This window comes from Papio anubis, unplaced genomic scaffold (genome assembly GCF_008728515.1).
Source record: "Papio anubis isolate 15944 unplaced genomic scaffold, Panubis1.0 scaffold20, whole genome shotgun sequence".
Classification (NCBI taxonomy): Eukaryota; Metazoa; Chordata; class Mammalia; order Primates; family Cercopithecidae; genus Papio; species Papio anubis.
The window spans coordinates 758088-778292 of record NW_022162022.1 but is presented as its reverse complement, the minus strand read 5'-3'; the positions used below and the strand labels follow the sequence as shown (position 1 = coordinate 778292).

Below are 20205 nucleotides of genomic sequence, written 5' to 3'. Positions count from 1 at the left end.
TTAATCTTTCCCCAAATCTTCCCGTTTGAATCACCTAGAGAAAATGACTGTGCATAGCTATAAATGACAAATGTCTTCTCTTCTTTTCCATTAGGCTCTGTGCAAGGACAACATCTACAAAGCTCTGCAGTTTTTTGCAAAGGGATACGGGAAAAACAATGAACCCCTGAGAGGATATATTCTCACTTTTCTTATAGCCATGGCATTTATTCTTATTGGTTTGTAAAGTTTTCTTGTTTTGATTGAAAACCAAAGAATTCTGATTATTCAGGGCTTTCCTTTTAGTTTGAAAAATTACCCGTTTCATGTTTAGGATCCCATTTGGGAATATTGGCATCTAAGAAGGAAATGAGAAATCCTTGTGTGTAGAGGGCCTTTGAGGAACTCGAGGTAGACTTTGAATTTTAATCTATTCTTTGAATCTGAGTGTTCCAAATCCATCCAACCAAAGGCAGCTGAATCCTTCTTCCCACCTGCCTGAAACTGTCTAAATCCAGAGTCTCCCCCAGCTGCCATAACTACTGGCCTGATGGCTAGCAGAATTGAATTGCCTGTTAGTGTTTCTGGGAATGTGGTCCACTGAGCATCTATGTCGCAATCACCTGGGGTGTTTGGGCGAGTGCGGAGACTTCAGGCCCAATTCCAGAGTAACTGAGTCAGACTCTCTGAGGGTAAGGAGTCTACATTTCACAAGTCTACATTTCAAGTAGACCACTGGTATTTGAGAACCACTTACCTAGACTATAATCTTGGCTTCCTCTCCCCAGGTGATATAGAAACAGCTACATAATCTTGGAGAGGCACATTCATCAACTTAAACTTGCGCATGTCTCACTCCTCCCTAAGGCCTCACCTTTGCTGATGAGCATATCAGAGGAAAAGAAGCAGAAGGCAGAGGACTTTGGGAGCCACACACAGGCGGGCAGAGACTTCTTCAGCATGGCAGTGCCAAGCAATGAGGGCTCCTCATCATTACATGTTGAACTCAGGAAGGGACTATAATTCATGAATCCTCATAGCATTTGTATGAGGCTGAAGAAGGGAATTTGTAACTCTCTATGTTTGTTAGATTTTTAAAAATTAACTTAAAAGTGATTTCATATAGAGATGTTTCAATTATGTAATTTAGCCTTTAAGATCTCACAAGGTCAGGAGATCGAGACCACAGTGAAACCCCGTCTCTACTAAAAATACAGAAAACTAGTCGGTGGTGGGCGCCAGTCCCAGCTACCAGGAGGTTAGTGAGAATGAGGAACTGAGTGAGCTGAAAGAGTCGGATTCGCCACGGTAACAGCCAGACATGCCAGACTGGGTTTCGAAAAAAAAAAAAAAGATCTCAAATCATTGCCTCACATGCCGCATTTGGCGAGTGAGCAACCAAAGTTTGTTTTTTTTTTGGAGACGGAGTCTTCTGTCACCAGGCTGAGTACAGTGGCCGATCTCAGCTCACTGCAAAGCTCCGGCCCCGGTTCCCCGCTTATTCTTCCGCTTCAGCCTCCCGAGAAGGACCACAGGCTCAGCTTACCGCCTGCCATTTCGTATTTTTAGTAGAGAGACGGGTTTCACTGCAGCTAGCCAGCATGGTCTCGGGATCTCCTGGACTCTGGGACTTCCATCTCGGCCTCCTAAAGTGCTGGGATTATGGAAGCTTGAGCCACGCCACTTCGGCCACAAACTAAAGTTTCTAAAAAAGTCTTGTATACACATTAGATAATATCATTTAAAGTCATTCTTTCAGAACAAGTGGATTGGCTCCATGCATACATCATAGCAGCTGTTTTGCCTACTTTCTTGTCGGGTATCCATGTTCCAGAATCACACCCAGCTGCCTGCATTTGCATCATTGCATCACTTGCACCATTGCATCATTTGCATCATTGAGGGTGATAGGTGTCTGACCTTCAGATAAAGGATGACGTCTCTATATTTTTTCTTGTATCGCCCAGTAAAAAATCCAACTGGAATTAAATCATACCAGATATTTACTCCTGAGGCAAAAGTATTTTTGGACCAGGCACAGTGGCTCACGCCTGTTCATCCCGGCACTTTGGGAGGCTGAGGTGGGTGGGTCACTCGAGGTCAGGAGTTCAAGACCAGCCCAGCCTACATGGTGAAACCTTGTCTCTACTAAAAATACAAAGATTACCTGGGCATGGTGGCAGGCACCTATAGTCCCAGCTACTAGGGAGGCTGAGGCAGGAGAGTCGCTTGAACCCGGGAGGCAGAGGTTGCCGTGAGCTGAGATTGTGCCATTGCACTCCAGGCTAGGCGACAAGAGCTAGACTCTATCTCAAAATAATAATAATAATAATAATAATAATAATAATAATATATTTGGCTAGCCTTGAGAGGCAGAACTCTCTAGAGATGTGGAAAAGGTAGGAATGACAAAGAGTCCTGAAAATCAGAGAACACATATTGGGTCTATGCAGGGAGATTTCCACTAGGGAGTTTTCGGTGCACTGGTATTTAACCAATATCCTGCAGAGCCTATTTATTGCATACATAACAGTTAAAGAACACAGGATTAGATGCCTCCAGAAAAGCTGCAGGGGAGTTAATTGTATGCCCAGTCCCACACCTACCCATTGCCACTTGAACATTTTGTAGGTAGGGGTCTCAATTGTCTATTTTCTGATTGGTAGACTTTTTTATTTCTTACTTTATAGAAACCCTAGCTAAGAGTAAATATGTATCCCCCAAAGAAAAATGACTAACTTCTTAAACTTTGACAGATGCTCGCTATGTTTTCAATTTCCAAATAAAGTCAAGCTTCCAGGCTGTAACAGCTGTTCAGCCCCTGGTCTCATCACTCATACGTACATGTTCAATTCTGTTACTTTTACAGCGGAACTGAACACCATTGCTCCCATCATCTCCAACTTTTTCCTGGCCTCATATGCACTTATTAATTTCTCCTGCTTCCATGCCTCTTATGCCAAATCTCCAGGTAAGCTGGCTTCCAAAACTAAAATATGCCTAAGCAAACAGTTAGTTTGTCTCAATAAAATGAAATAAGTCAGTGAAAAGTGTTCAATCTGTGTTTATACGTTTCCTTATATCCTAGTAGGAAGCGTAATCTACTTTATTTTGGTGAGTTTGGGGATGAGTTTTGAAATAGAAAAAGAATCATTTGAGCAATGGCCTTTTTGACCAACCGTAAAGTCAATTTTCTCCCGTGGCAATAAATTATTCATTGCAAGAGAAACTACATTTATTTCAGCAGTAGAAAAACACCACTATTTATTTCCAGGGTGAAAGTGACCACAGAAGTGGAATTAATGTATATATTTGAAACTTCCTTACTATCAATTTGTTTCCTGCCCATGGTGCAGAAGAGAAGGATGAGTAGTTCCCATAATTACCTGCTGAGTGGAGGCAATGTAGACAGGCTGCATTGATGCTGGTGGCATCAGTGCACCCTTTGGGCTGTGGTTTAAAGTTGTTCAAAATTTCACACCAAAGAGCCTTCCCCTTTCTAGTCACTCCTCACCTCTTCTTTGCTTTCATTGTCCACTACAGTTTCTTCTGCCTTTCTACCAGAATAGAGACTTGTCATTACCTACCTTCAGAAAGATCTCCATCTTGAGAACTTTTACTGGATATATAAACACATTTCCACTCATTCAGGGCCTGACAAGATATTAAGCCTCCTTTGGAAAACTTGCTGCCAATAAGACAAAATATAGATGGAAGACCAACCTTAATCTAACGAATACTAGGCTACAGAAAGTAACAGAGGACTTTCTGTTTCTTTGTGTGTTTTGTTAACACAGAAATGTGTGACTCCATGCCATGTTATGGCCACTTCTGACAAATAAGGTGAAATAGTAGACAGCCAGGGAAAAGAGTGCAAAGGAGAATGGGAAAGAGGGGGAGAGAGAGAGGAAAATATAGAAAAGCATATAGAGGGAGACACATGGATACGCAAACCCAGAAACTGTCTGTCTGTCTCTCTCTCTCTCTCTCTCTCTCTCTCTCTCTCTCACACACACACACACACACACACACACACACACACACGGACGGGAAGCCAGACTCAAAGAAAAATAAGGCTATTTTCAATGATGTTCTTGAAGTGCTATGTCCATCTTGTGGCCATTTAGGAAATTGCTCCCAAACACGTAAAGTTCTGTTGTGTTTTGGCAACTCCTATATTAAAACGTACCCCATTCATTAACAAAAGGTGCCCTTCAAATCAGAGCTTTTCCCTCCTGTCCATACTGTCTTCCACTTGCTTCCATTTCAGGATACTAAGAGAACACAGAAAACCCCCATGCATGTGCACACTGTGAGAAATATTTTCATTGCAAAATGCATGACATATTGACACATTGGGTTTCAGAAGCCTTTGCTAGCCATTGAGTTTAAAAAGCCATTTCTCCTGCTTTATTCATCAATTATTATTTCTGAAAAGGCAAACACTGTCCTCTTAGGGTAATGGAAGAGCTACCAGGAAGTCAAGCAGATTGACTCTTGATGATTACTCTGCCTTCTCCATGGGAGCAAAAAACCCATTTTTTTCACTTTTTCTTTCTCGGACAACCAAGAACTTTCTCCTTCCCACCTGGTAGATCCCACTCTTTCTATTCCTCCTACCTCTTTTCAGTTCCTGATGGCATAAATACCAGATGCTTAAGGTTTGGAAGTTTGGGAAGACAGTCAGGAGCATGGAGTATGGAGGGTCCTGAATGGCACATTTTTCAGATGCTTAACATTTCCTAAACTTTACAGCATTCTGTTTGGTGTAAGTACCATCTTCATAGACCAGGGACCCAAGATCATAGGAAAATAAGCACAGAGCCTGGAAATTGACCTAAAAGTTCTGATTCTTTATGTCAGGAAAAAGGCACGTTACCTGCATTCTTATAATAGTCGGTGGCGTGATCGTGGTAGAGTGGAAGTTTTCCTTTTGCATATTTTATTTTCAGGATGGAGACCTGCGTATGGAATTTACAACATGTGGGTATCTCTTTTTGGAGCTGTTTTGTGCTGTGCAGTCATGTTTGTCATCAACTGGTGGGCAGCTGTCATCACCTATGTCATTGAATTCTTCCTCTATGTCTATGTGACTTATAAGAAGCCAGGTAAGATAATAAGGACTGTATGGAATAGGGTTTCCAAATCACTCTCTAACTGCTCATTTATTAAGCATTTTTATGTGCTTAGGTGAGGCATATGTAAGGAGGATATTAATAATATCATGGAATATAATAGTAACAATAGTTGGGGCTGGGCACAGTGGCTCACGCCTGTGCTCCCAGCACTTCAGGAGGCTGAGGAGGGTGGATCACGAGGTCAGGAGTTCAAGACCATCCTGGTCAACATGGTGAAACCCCGTCTCTACTAAAAATACAAAAATTAGCCGGGCGTGGTGGCGGGCCCCTGTAATCCCAGCTACTCAAGAGGCTGAGGCAGGAGAATCGCTTGAAACCGGAAGGCAGAGGTTGCAGTGAGTTGAGATCACGCCACTGCACTCCAGCCTGGGCAACAAGAGCGAAACTCCATCTCAAATAATAATAATAATAGCAATAGTTAACCTCGTTGAGCACCTGTTATATACCATGCACTCATTCAATCCTCACAATACTATTAGTGCCATTTTACAAATGAAGAAACTGGGGTTCAAAGAGTTGACTACTTACCAAAGTAATAATCAGGATGTGATGGATCTGACCATATAACCAGCACTTGTATGATACCAAACCAACCCGACAAGCTTTCCATTACTTCACTTTGTTTCTGATGTCCTGATAAATTAGACATAGTCCCTGTGCTCAAGGAGTTCACAGAGTCACACTTAAGGAATTAATTATGATACAAAATAGTAACCACTATGAGAGTAATATGAGCAAATTGCTGAGAAAAGGGGAGGGAAGGATTAACTTTGGAGTTATCCAGGAAAACTTTCTGGTTCCTAACTTATGTTCACAGAGTCAAACACTCAGTGGACATTTAACGAATATTTTTTAAATGAATAAATAAATTAGTTTTTTTTTTTAAAAAAAAAAAAAAGCAAGCAACTGGGGTTTGGTTAATCAGAGTCGGGGAATGGTATTCTGGGCAGAAGGTGAAGCATGAATGACAGTAAGGACACATACAAGTGCGGGGCGGCATATTTGGGAAGGCTCAAGGCCTTCAACACACAGAAGGCTCCTGAGTGATGGGGAGAAGGATCACAGAGGGAGCCTGGAATAGTGGTGGGGGCCAGATAAATAAGAAACTTAAAGGTCATGCCAAAGAATCTGATGTTGTGAGCAACAGGAAGATGGCACAGGCTAATCAATTGAAGAAACAATTGGATCTGAACTTTGGGTGTTGACTTTAGTACCAGGGATATTAAATCTAGGAGGGGCTGCAGACAGTGCGGTGCAGGGAAACCCAGAGCCACCCTCACATTCTCTGTTCCCTTACTCTGCCAGTAAAGCAGAGATTGTAGTAACTACCTTGGAGGGGTCTGTTTAGCTTTTATTTATTTCTTTACATATTGTTAACATCATGTATAACTTACATATGGAAAAATTCATCCCTTTTAAATGGGCTGTCTGTATGTTTTGACAAACTGGTACAGTGTTGTAACCGTCATCAAGATACAGGATATTTCCATCATCCTCACAAGTTCCCTTATACCCCTGTGTAGTCAATCTCCACCCTCCAACTTAGCCTCAGGCAGCTGCTTTTCTGATGTCTGATCCTGTAGCTTTGCCTTTTCCAAAATACCATATAAATAGAAACATACAAGATATAGCCTTTGAGAAGACTTCCTTTCACTTAGCAGAATGCTTTTAGATTTACCCATGCTGTTGCATATGTAAGTGGTTTATTCTTTGGTGTTGCTGAGTAGGATTCTATTGTATGAATACATCACATATATTCTTAAATTCTATTCACCAGTTGATGGTCATCTGAGTTGTTTTCAGTTTAGGTCCACAGGACTTTATGTGGACTTATGTTTTCATTTTTCCCTTGGGTAAATATCTGGTAGTGGGATTTATGATTAAATAGTAAGTGTATATATAACTTTATAAGAAACTGCCAAACTGTTTTCTGTGGTAGCAGTATTATTTTCCATTCCTACGAGCCATGAATGAGAGTCCTAGATGCTCCACATTTTTGTCAGCATGTATTACTGCCAGTTGATTTTTTAAAAGCCATTCTAATAGATGTGTAGTGCCACCTCATTGTGGTTTAATTTGCATTTTCCCAATGATTAACGATGTTGAACATCTTATTTGCCATCCATATATCTTTTTTAGCCAAGTGTCTGTTTAAATCTTTTGCTCATGTTTTAGTTGTTTTCTTATTATTCAGTAATGAGAGTTCTTTATCTATTCTGGACACAAATCCTTTAGTAGCATGTGTTTTGCAAATATTTTCTCTGGATCTGTGGTTTCTCTATTTTCCTTACAATTTGTTTTGAAGAATAAAACTTCTGAGTTTTTGTGAAGTCTAATTTATCTTTTTTTTTTTAATGGCTTACCATGTTGCATCTGATCTAAGATATCTTTTCCTAATCAAAAGTCACAAACTTCTAGAAGTTTAAATGCTTTGGAAATTATATTTAGGTCTATTATCCATTTTGAGTTAATTTTTGTACATGATGTGAGGTATCGTTCAAGGTTCACTTTTTACATATAAACGTCCAATTGACTAGTAGAGTTTTTATCCCTATTTAAAATAAACGGCCTAAGGTATGCTTAATGCCTGATGCACCATCAACACTTAATCAATATTGATCTTCTTTATCTCCAGATAATTATCATTCACCCATTTCCCTGGATCTCCAGGAGAATAGGTTTTATCTGTCATCTGGGGTGTATCTGTACATTCTTGCCAGGGACTTCCTCTCATAAACCTTGGAAGATCCATTTAATACTTAAATTTGTTAAAAAAAAAAAAGCCGGGCACGGTGGCTCATGCACACTTTGGGAGGCCGAGGCAGGTGGATCACAAGGTCAGGAGATCGAGACCATCCTGGCTAACATGGTGAAACCCCATCTCTACTAAAAACACAAAAAAAAGCATTAGCCGGGCGTTGTGGGGGGTGCCTGTAGTCCCAGCTACTTGGGAGGCTGAGGCAGGAGAATGGCGTGAACCCAGGAGGCAGAGCTTGGAGTGAGCCAAGATGGTGCCACTGCACTCCAGCCTGGGCGAGAGCAAGACTCCGTCTCAAAAAAAAAAGGAGGGGGGTGGGGGGGGGAGGGATGGTAGAGCTGATCTCCCTTATGATGAAGATTAAGTATTAGCTTCTCACAGATCAAACTAAAATGTTTGCTAAAGAACCTTGACCTTCTTCATAGAATTCTAGAAGTAAGAATTCCCATGCTATTCAGTTTTACTGTTCAAAATATAAAGATTACTGCACACTTTCTGTGTATACAGAAATGCTGCTTCTCTTTTCAATTTAAGAATTTGGGCCAGGTGCGGTGGCTCACGCCTATAATCCCAACACTTTGAGAGGCGGAGATGGGTGGATCACAAAGTCAGGAGTTTGAGACCAGTCTGACTAATATGGTGAAACCCTGTCTCTACTAAAAATACAAAAATTATCCAGGCATGGTGGCAGGTGCCTGTGGTCCCAGCTACTCAGGAGGCTGAGGCAGGAAAATCTCTCAAACCTGGGGGGCGGAGGTTACTGTGAGCCAAAATCGCACCACTGCACTCCAGCCTGGTGACAGAGAGAAACTCCATCTCAAAAAAAAAAAAAAAAAAAAAAAGTGTGAAGATGCTTTGATTTTTATTCAGGGATTGACCAGTTTCCCAAGTCTATCTGCCTGCAACGTGGTTATCGCACAGCCTTTCCCACCAAGCAAGATTTCTAGGACTGCAGTTGTACAGTCTGATCCTTTGCTGGAATGAAGCCTTTGCTTCTGAAGATTCACATAGTATTCATAGAAGGATACAAAGTGCTTTTTAGGAAATCCCGCACTATATTTTCTCTAATGTGGGCACTCATCGTTGCTGGCATAGCCAGGGAAAATCATAGAAGGGAATGACTTGTAAGAATTATTCATGGTACACAGAGGAAAGGTCAGTGCTTCTTATGCCAATTTCCTCCTTTATCCACAGATGTGAACTGGGGCTCCTCCACACAGGCTCTTTCCTATGTGAGTGCTTTAGACAACGCTCTGGAATTAACCACAGTGGAAGACCATGTAAAAAACTTCAGGTAAAGCTGGTGTCTCAGGCATCCTAGTGTTGTTCCACCTTAGAAGTGGCTCTCCTTTATGAGAGACAAGGGCATTCAAGTAGTTATAAGCTTTAGAGGTACATTCTAAAAATAAGCAGCCATACAAAACTGCTACATTTTCATGACAGCACCTCCTGTGAGTGAGTGCTTCTTTCCTTCTACACCCTACTCTGCCCACCCCAAACTACAGCCCCTCATAATGCCAGGTGTCACCTTCCATGCGTGGAGATAGCAAAGTGGACTAAGTAATGTGACTTCAGAGAGATGATCCTAAATCCCCACACACATTATTCTGCAATTGTTTCCATTTCACTTAAGGCTTTAGGGCTTACTGAATTCTCTTAAGAGTAACACTTTTTGCTTTTCATTAGTTGTATCTTATTTTGAATGAAATCTGAAACACAAGCTTGTACGAAGAATGAAAGAAAGTAACATAAAAATCTTGCTTGGAGAGGAACAGATTGCCTTGGGATTTGGGGTAGGTGGCTAGAGGAAAAAGGAGAGGGGGACTGTATTAGTCCATTTTCATACTGCTATGAAGAGATACCCAAGACTGGGTAATTTATAATTTTAAAAAAAGAGGTTTAATGGACTCACAGTTCCACCTGGCTGGGGAGGCCTCACAATCTTGGCAGAAGGCAAAGGGGGAGCAAAGGCATGTCTTACATGGCAGCAGGCAAGGGGGTGTGTGCAGGGGAACTGCCCTTTATAAAATCATCAGTTCTTGGGAGACCTATTCACTGTCAGGAGAACAGCACAGGAAAACCCACCCCCATGATTCAATTACCTCCCACTGGGTCCCTCCCATAACACATGGGGATTATGGGAACTATAATTCAAGATGAGATTTAGGTGGGGACACAGCCCAAACCATGTCATTCCATCCCGGGCCCCTCCCAAATTTCATGTCCTCACATTTCAAAATTAATCATGCCTTCCCAACAGTCCCCCAAAATCTTAACTCATTTCATCATTAACTCACAAGTCCACAGTCCAAAGTCTCATCTGAGACAAAGCATGTCCCTTCTGCCTATGAGCCTATAACATCAAAAGCAAGTTAGTTACTTCCTAGCTAAAATGGGAATACAGGCATTTGGTAAATACACCTGTTCCAAATGGGAGAAATTGGCCAAAACAGAGGGGCTACAGGCCCCATGCAAGTCCGAAATCCGGTGGGGTAGTAAAATCTTAAAGCTCCAAAATGATCTCCTTTGACTCCTTGTCTCATATCCAGGTCATATTGATGCAAGATGGGTTCCCATGGTGTTGGGCAGCTCTGCCCCTGTGGCTTTGCAGGGTACAGCCTCCCTTCTGGTTGCTTTTACTGGCTGGTGTTGAGTGTCTGCAGCTTTTCCAGGTGCACGGTGCAAACTGTCGGTGGATCTATCATTCTGGGGTCTAGACGACTGTGGCCTCTTCTCACAGCTCTACTAGGCAGCGCCCCAGTGGGGAGTCTGTCTGGGAGCTCCAACCCCACATTTCCCTTCTGCACTGCCCTAGCAGAGGTTCTCCATGAGTGCTCTGCCCCTGCAGCACACCTCTGCCTGGATATCCAGGCATCTCCATACATCCTCTGATACCTAGGAGGAGGTTCTCAAACCTCAATTCTTGTCTTCTATGCACCCACAGGACCAACACCACATGAAAGCTGCCAAGGCTTGGGACTTGCACCCTCTGAAGCCACCACCCAAGCTATACCTTGGCCCCTTATATCCATGGCTGGAGCGGCTAGGACACAGGGCACCAAGTCCCTAGGCTGCACACAGCAGGGGGGCCCTGGACCATGCCCAGGAAACCATATTTCCCTCCTGGGCCTCCAGGCCTGCTATGCAAGGGGCTGCTGTGAAGTTCTCTGACATGCCCTGGAAATATTTTCCCCATTGTCTTGGTGATTAGCATTTGCCTCCTTTTTACTTATGCAAATTTCTACAGCCAGCTTGAATTTCTCCCCAGAAAATGATTTTTTCTTTTCTACTGCAAATTTTTCCAACTTTTTTGCTCTGCTCCCCCTTGAACACTTTGCTGCTTAGAAATTTCTTCTGCCGGATACCTAAATCATCTCTCTCAAGTTCAAAGTTTCACAGATTTCTAGGGGAGAGGCAACATGCTGCCAGTATCTTTGCATAACAAGAGTGACCTTTTCTCCAGTTCCCAAGGAGTTCCTCATCTCCATCTGAGACCACCTCAGCCTGGACTTTGTTGTCCATATCACTATCAGCATTTTGGTCAAAGCCATTGAATAAGTCTCTATGAAGTTCCAAACTTTTACACATCTTCCTTTCTTCTGAGCCCTCCAAGTCCCTAGGAAGTTCCAAACTTTTCCACATTTTTCTATCTTCTTCTGAGCCCTCCAAACTGTTCCAACCTCTGCCTGTTACACATGGTTCCAAAGTCACTTCCACATTTTTGGGTACCTTTACAGCAACACCCCACTCTACAGGTACCAGTTTTAGTCCATTTTCATGCTGCTATGAAGAAATACCCAAGACTGGGTAATTTTTCTAGAAAAAGAGATTCGATGGACTCATAGTTCCACATGGCTGAGGAGGCCTCACAATCATGGCAGAGGGTGAAGGAGGAGCAAAGTTACGTCTTACATGGTGGCAGGCAAGAGAGTGTACGCAGGGGAACTGCCCTTAATAAAACCATCAGGTCTCTTCAGACTTACTCACTATCATGAGAACAGCATAGGAAAATCTGTCCCCATGATTCAGTTACTTCCCACTGGGTCCCTCTCACAATACGTGGGGATTATGGAAGCTACAATTCAAGATGAGATTTGGGTGGGAACACAGACAAACCATATCAGGGACCACAAGACTACTTTTTCCTTACTTCACACTTTTGCTATGACTAACTGAACTGAGAACACAAACATGTCAAGATGGACAGGCAGGATGATTCAAGAATTCTAGTGCAAAACCCATAAAATAGGGGAGAGGTTGTCCCATTTTTCCAAGCCTGTGTACCTGTCATCCCATTGGAATGGTTCTAAGGTTACAGACTTCTTGCAGTGGCCCATTCTCACATCTTTTTTTCACTTCCAGGCCCCAATGCATTGTCTTAACAGGGGGACCCATGACAAGACCTGCTCTCCTGGACATAACTCACGCCTTTACCAAGAACAGTGGCCTTTGCATCTGCTGTGAAGTCTTTGTGGTAAGAGTCACTTCACCCCAGGGAAGTGCTTTTTCCTCCCTGCTTGCCTTGGATTATTTTGGGTGAAGAGAAAAGGTACATGCAGTGATAGGAAAATAGAAAAAAAAACAGTTTATAGGAGAGCCCTCTACCTTGATTCATAGAGCAAAGACGAGCAAGAGCCCGTGATCCTGAATTTAAACAGGTAGATGTAAAGTGTTTCAGATTTCATAAGAGACCAACTAAAAGTGACAAATATTTCCAAGTGATGGCCTTTGAGTCAAGAAAAAGATAGCTGGCTCAGAAATAAAGTGAAGGCATTTGGGGTGATAACTGTCTACAGAAATATAAAAGGATGGAATGAGCCAGATAGAGCACTATTACAGAGATTAACTGATGAGGAAAGAACCAGACATAATGGCCTTAAATGACAGCACATGGAATTTAGATTAAATATTTGGATAAGTTTGATGACACTGCAGATACTCAAAAAACTAAACCAAGTTTTTCATGTCTTAGATAAACATTCAGAGCTAAATGAATTATTTTTGTTCAGGAAATATGAGGTAGACTGATAATAACCTATTGGTGACTTCCCTAGGAGGTATTCAAAACTGGTGCTAGTAATTTAACCATAATTGTTGACCAATCTCTCAAGTGTGGAGAAAGCGTTAAAATAATAATAAAATAATAAGCTGAAGGGTGCGGTGGCTCACGCCTGTAATCCCAGCACTTTGGGAGGCCAAGGTGCGTGGATCACCTGAGGTCAAGAGTTCGAGACCAGCCTGAAGAACCTGGAGAAACCCTGTCTCTACTAAAAATACAAAAATTAGCCAGGCATGGTAGTGTATGCCTGTAATCCCAGCTACTCAGGAGGCTGAGGCAGGAGAATCGCTTGAACCTGGGAGGTGGAGGTTGTGGTGAGTCAAGATCGCACCACTACATTCCAGCCTGGGCTACAGAGCAAGACTCCATCATCATCATCTTAATAATAATAATAATAATAATAATAATGATAAAGTCTAAGTCTTCCATACTAGCCCACCTCTACTTGTATTCCCCCCCCCACACACACACCACTCAAAATTCTCAGCTAACAATGTATTTTTATAGTACTTAAGTACTTGCCTATTCTTCAAACCATTTTTCTTCAAAGCATTTTTCTACAGTTTTTCTTATTGGAGCCCCACAATAGCCTAGTGAAGCAGGACAGAAAAGTACCCTGTTCCCATTTTACTGATTGGGAAAGTGAGATTCAGGAAAATTAAGTTATTGCACTGGATCACACAACAAGAAAGTGGTAGAGCCAAGATATCAGTCCGGGTCACACAAGTGTGCTAAGTGTCACACCTTGAGGAGAAAGCCTTAGCACACTTGCATCCTTGGGAGTACTATTAGAATCCAGCACCACTACTTAAATCTCCAATACCTGCCAAGGAATGGGGCTGTCAGGAAGTCAGGTGACTTTCAAGCCAGTCAACTCTGCCATGATGCTGGGGGCTAATTTACCATATGTCATTGTGATCAGCACTTAAGCATCTCTTTACACTTGGCAATATTCTAAATGCTCTATGAAGCAGTTGTTCATATTCTCTTTCCTCTCAGTGCTTATATGACAGTAATTCAAACAATATAACTTAATGCAATTATCTGGTAGGAGATGGAGAGACTCCTACTGAGTACTTGTGAGATTGACAGGTTAAGTAATGACCAACTGTGACTCCAGAGAATTTTTAAAAATCTTATCAAGCACCTCTCTCTCACATTATCAACTTTGGTGCCCTGGATTGGTGGATTTCATTTTGGACAATGTAATATAGGAGCAGTTTTGATGAAATAAGCAGTTTGGGGTGTTTTTCTTCTCCAGCAATTTAGAGAAAACTTAGTTTAGCAGGCAATAAAATATCTTTAGGACTGAAGAAATAAACTGGAAGTATAAACAGTCATCTACTGGCAAAGGAGAAAGGGTCTCCTAAGAAACAAGAGAGATTGCTTTTAATTAACCCTTTGCTGCTTTAACTATAATACAGGAGGATAGTGCTGGAATATCATTTCATTTGAAGTAGGCACCTTAGTCTGTGCCCCCAATGGCCCTGTTTGTTTGACACATATGTTGGGCTGCATTATACATTACTATACTGGTCTCTCCACGTAGGGCCCAAGAGTCTTGCTCTCAGGTGCCAAGGTTCTCCTCGGGACAGAAAATAGTTACTGCATCAGTTAATGACTTTCCAGTTAGTTACTTTGTATGAGCTCCTGGGGCTACAGATGTTGACAGCATTTTTAGACTCCAGGCTCAGTCGTCAATCATCTTTGCAAAGAAACAGATGGAAGGGGATGTAAGGGGAGTAAGAATGCCACTAGAATTTTTTTTTCCAAAAGCACAATGGTTGATGGTTAGGCCAACCTTGTGGAAAATGTTAAACAGCAATGATAATAAGAGAATGACAATTTAGTTTCTAGGTCTAGGAAGCTGGTGCTCATGGGCTTTTGAGAATAACAGTCAAGTTTCAAATCATTATTTTGCCACCTATTAGTCGTGAGTCCCTTAGGCACATAATTTCATCTCTCTGTGCCTTACTTTTCTCAGTTGTAAATTGAAAATAATAAAAATAGCACCTATGTTATAGAGTTGCTATTTGAATTATAGAAGATAAGCTTTCTAATGCTGAGTCCAGTGTCTCTCAAAGAGTAAATACTCAATTAACTTTCATTGTTATTGTGATATTGTTATTGTCAATATCATTATTTTTGGTATGTTATAGTTGCCATTTTTATTCCAGAAATATATTATCTTCAATAAAAACCTAAAGCATGCCCTCTTAGAAAAACCAGGTCCAGACACTGGATTTTGAACTTTTTAAGTGTGCAGCACTTTGATCATGATGGAACGGTGAGATATGTGCTTCCACCCACTAGTCACAGGACAGCAGGCTCTGGACTCCATCCTTCTGGTGGCCTGCAGCTACTGAAGTACTTGCTTTAAGTACTGTTACATTACCAGAAAGGAGCAAGATTTAGAACTCATTGGCATTTTGATGTGGGTGGGTAGCGGGAAAACATGTGGCCACAGCTGTCATTTCCCACAACCGTAGCATTTTTATATTTGAAATTAAGAGATCTGTACTCTGCTGGACCCCAAGCACCCACTGTGGCCTTTCAACTATCCAGCTAACTCTTACAGTCTCCTGCAGGCCTCTTCCCCTCTCTTGCTTTTTTACTATTCAACTTAAAGATGTCAAGTGAGCAACTCTTCATCAAGGTAAATTTGGGGATGCATTTTAAAGAATCCAGCTTGGTAATTTAAAAAATACTGACTAGTCTTCTCTTCTGAACTAACATAAAATAAATAAGTGACATACTTCTGTCCCAGTAGGCTTTGTATTAAACATGTGAGTCATTTTGTTCTTTTGTACCTATCATTCCTATCACCATAGGAAGACAGAGGGAGAAAAACTCCACCTTGTAGTATCCCCCTCATATTTCTAAGCATAGCCAAGTCCAACAGGTTCAGCAAAAGGTAAGTTATTAGTTAAAAGTTGCAAGTTGCATCCTCCACCAGTTCTACCCTATGTATCCTGACACAAATAAGCACTGCCTTTGTCAATGAGTTTCCTCACTTGTGTCATTCATAGTAGATGCAAAGATATCCAAACCAATCATCCCAGATAACTTAATTTGAATTTATGTACCTGTAATTCTCTGGGCACACCAAGTTCAGTTCTAGAAGTCTTACGGGATCAGTTGACACTTACCTTTCCCAGGTGCAAAGGCATCATACTGCAGCAGTTCCTTATTCATATACTTCTCAATTTTACATTTAAAAATAGGAATTTGTAATTAAAACAAATTAAAAAACAGATATATGTTTAAGGATCAAAAGTTAATTGAATTGAAAGTCAATTCCATTAATCTGGGATTTGGAACACATATCAGATAAAGTCATTATTGTCCAAAAACACACCGCTTATCTCTTTTCTCAATTTTGCTTGTCTTACCTCGCAAAAGGCTCTCAGGTCTACAGTGGCATCTTTTATCAAGTACATTGTGTTGTGCTGGTGGCTGAAGAAATAAGATTTTTTTTTAAAGGTTGATTCTGTTTTTTAATTTTGAAACACTAAAAAAATAACTAGGTTGGATCATATAAAATTTGCATTTTTATAGATCAAAATCATTGGGCACTGGCAGTTTCATATGGCTCACTATATAAAATTAAAGGAGACCTTCAATTTATATTCTGCCTTTCCTAATTCATGATTGTTAACATTCTGAGCCGGATGCAGTGAGTCCCTGCCTAAAAAAGAAAAAAGAAACAAAAATGGTTATAGATGCTTCCACTCACTTTATTTTATTTATTTATTTATTTATTTATTTATTTATTTGAGACACAGTCTCCCTCTGTCACTTAGGCTGGAGTACAATGGCGCAATCATAGCTCACTGCAGCCTTGAGTGCCCAGGTTCAAGCAATCCTCCCACCTCAGCCTTCCCAGTATCTGGGACTATAGGCATGTGCCACCACACCCAGCTAATTTTTGTATTTTTTGTAGAGAAAGGGTTTTACCATGTTGCCCAGGCTGGTCTCCAACTCCAGGGCTCAAGCGATTTACCCTCCTCGACCTCCCAAAGTCCATTATAGGTATGAGCCACTGCACTCAGCCTTCCACTCACTTTTTAAATGAAATAAGCCATTACAGATCAAGTTAAAGCCCCTTTTAATACCGCTGCAGGCCCCTGGCTCTCTCTGTCCCCAGGGGCAATGTTATCTGAATTTTATGGGTATTCTTCTCATCATTTCACACATGGATACCGAAATGTAAATCTATTTTCATTCATGTTTTTCTTACTCATTAATGTTACTTTAAACTCGATTGTCCTCTCCTGTAAAGGAGGAAAGGGATGGCCTTTGAGCGGCTTTCTCATGTAGCATCTCTCTTAGACTTTTACCCTGTTTTTCTCTTTTTTTTCTAAAAAATTATAAAATATCTTAAGAAAACCTAAAGCTCTCTTTGAATTCTCTGTTTGAGGAGTTCTCAGTAAATCTCACAGAAGACACCCACCTCTTAACTCTGCGGCATAAGGAAGGCAGTTCAAGCCCATATAACCCAGGGAAAACTAAAATTCTCATTTTTTCGTCTATCTTCAACCTCCTCTTAATCTCAAATTTCACATCCACCAAAGAAAAAATATATTCTTTCTAGATGTATCTTATTCTTTTTTTATCAGTGAGCCTCTGTTATGATGTTAATAAAATAGTGACGTGACCAAATATTGAAAGAATGAAATGACCTATGAATTGGCACTAGCATGTATGGTAAAATAACATGAATCAAATCAGAAAGGGAAAAATTTTCTTTCCCACAGTTCCAACCAAAGCAGCCATGAAAACAAAAACAGACTAATAAGACTTTCAGTGTTAAAAAAAAAAAAAAAAAAAAAAAAAGTTGGGAGGAATATTGCACTTGGCAAATTCCTCTGTTTGATCCAAATGGGGTTGGAACCCCTTTACAAACTCTTTTTCATGATAGTCACTTATTTAAAGTAACATCACATCAACTTCTCCACACTACATAATTAGAAATGCTTTACCCCTTTCTCAATTAATATCAAAGTTATAATATATACAAGATTTTTAAAGCTTCTTTGTTTGAATCCTGAATTAATTTATGTACTCATATTTTGGATCCCAACTGAAGCTAATCTCTATAATGTTATAATGGGGTAATAAAATTCATTTTTGTAACTATGACATATTTGAATGTTGAATAATTGTATTCCAGTATGTCTTTTCTCTTTGTTAGTTTGCTTTATTCTTACTACATTTGTATTGCAGCCTTCCTTGCTTTGCATTAATAAGTGTGCTACAATGATGTTATAATCGTTTTTAGCAAAGAGAGATTCTGCATGAAACATTTTTATGACTTCTCAATATGGCAAGTTTAGGCATTAAAGTAAATCTCTCTGTCACAATTAATGTTTAATCTAGATTTTTATAATACTAACAGACATACTTTAGACTGTATTTATTTAAATAAATGCCATTCTCCCCAGGGGTTCACAGTCACTGTGGTACAACTCACTACACTGATGGTTCAAAGTCTTTTCTGTTATTCTTCTATCTAATGGCTGTTGTTACCACTGAACTTCCTTGAATAAAATATTCTTTCTTTTTCTTGCAGTTGAAGAAGTTTAGAATGCTCAAAGAAGGACTAGTGATTCAAAAGGCATTGACAATCTGGAAACCTGAGCTAAATTGATCCATAATGGCTTATCTTTCCTTAGACTAGGTCATCTAATTTAGTAACTACCCTCCCAATCTCTCTACCTTTTCTATCTTCATGGAAGTTTCTTGTTTTTAAATTTTCCTTTAATAGGAAGTCAGTCAAACTGTTTTGAAAAGTTGGCAGGTTCTAGGAAATATGCTGGAAAAAATAAGAATATAAAGAGTCTGATCCAATTTAAATAGAATATTAAAATGGAAGGGACCCCAGAGATTGAATGCTGTGTAATAGAAACATATTATGTGCCATATATGTAATTTAAAATTTTCTAGTAGCCAATTAAAAAGGAAAAAAGAAATAGGTAAAGTTATTCTTAATAATATTGTATTTAACCCAATGTGAGCAAAATATTATAATTTCAATATGGAATCATTACAGAAACATTAATGAGATATTTTACATTCTTTTTTGTACTAAGACTTTGAAATCCAGTGTGTAATTTGTGCTTCCAGCATATCTCAATTTGAACCAGCCACATTTCAAATGCTTAATAGCAGCATGGACATACAGGCTATCATATTGGGCAGTGATGACCTAGGCAATTGCCTGAGTTTTATCAATGTAGAACATACATCGAGAGAGGACAAATGGCAGACCCAGGGTGTCAGCCAGTCAGTGCCAGATCTCATCCCAACATTCTGACTCACAGTTCAGTGTTCCTGCAAGCACAGTGGTAAAATCAGGTCTGGGGCTTTGATGACATTGCACTAGGTACTATATTATTACTACTTAAAGCAACCTTGCAGGAACCAGAGTTTATCCTCAGTTTCAGAATAAGATATAAAAGCTCAGAGATAAGAAATTACCTCCTCAGGCTTAGATCTGAGACCAGTTTTGTCTGACCGCAAAGCCTGGGCTTTTTTTTTTTTTTTTTTTTTTTTTTTCTTGCATCCCAATGTCCTTTCTCTCCAATCTAAGACCCTTTAAGACCATGACTCCAAGTGTGGTCTAAGGAGCAGCAGCATCTGTTGCCTCTAGGAGTTTGTTAGAAATACAAAATCCTGAGCCCTGCTTCAATACCTATAAGGCTGCATTTATCAAGATCCCAAGTGATTCATGTAAAATCCAAGCCATCTCAACAAAATACAAATCTCTCTATAAATTAAAAGAATTTCTGGGAGAATGGGTTTGTACCCTGTCAGACATATGGCAGATAATCAGAAATACCTTTTGGATTGAATTACAGCATGAGAAGAAAAAAACCAGCTTGAATATTTAAGGAAAAAGAAATAAAAACAGAATTTTTCATTATTTATTTTTATTTATTTATTTTTTTTTTTGAGACGGAGTCTCACTGTGTCTCCCAGGCTAGAGTGCAGTGGCGCGATCTCGGCTCACTGCAAGCTCCGCCCCCCGGGTTCACGCCATTCTCCCGCCTCAGCCTCCCAAGTAGCTGGGACTAAAGGCGCCCGCTACCGCGCCCGGCTAGTTTTTTGTATTTTTAGTAGAGACGGGGTTTCACCATGTTAGCCAGGATAGTCTCGATCTCCTGACCTTGTGATCCACCCGCCTCGGCCTCCCAAAGTGCTGGGATTACAGGCTTGAGCCACCGCGCCCGGCCAGAATTTTTCATTAAAAATGGGTTTCCAAAACTAAA

At 40.5% G+C, this 20205-nt stretch overlaps 1 protein-coding gene across 5 annotated transcripts in view; it reads left to right on the top strand.

The window, feature by feature from the left end:
- Positions 1-20205, top strand: part of LOC116268499 (solute carrier family 12 member 1-like) — an 86281-nt gene that overhangs the window by 27318 nt on the left and 38758 nt on the right. For all 5 annotated transcript variants that reach the window (XR_004181359.1, XM_031661600.1, XM_031661599.1 and 2 more), the window contains 5 exons: positions 95-218; positions 2849-2950; positions 4932-5087; positions 9070-9169; positions 12238-12349. Coding sequence is in view for 4 of the 5 variants with exons in the window: in XM_031661600.1 (XP_031517460.1) it covers positions 95-218; positions 2849-2950; positions 4932-5087; positions 9070-9169; positions 12238-12349 (594 nt within the window). In the remaining variant the exon portion in view is untranslated. The remainder of the gene's footprint in view (positions 1-94; positions 219-2848; positions 2951-4931; positions 5088-9069; positions 9170-12237; positions 12350-20205) is intronic.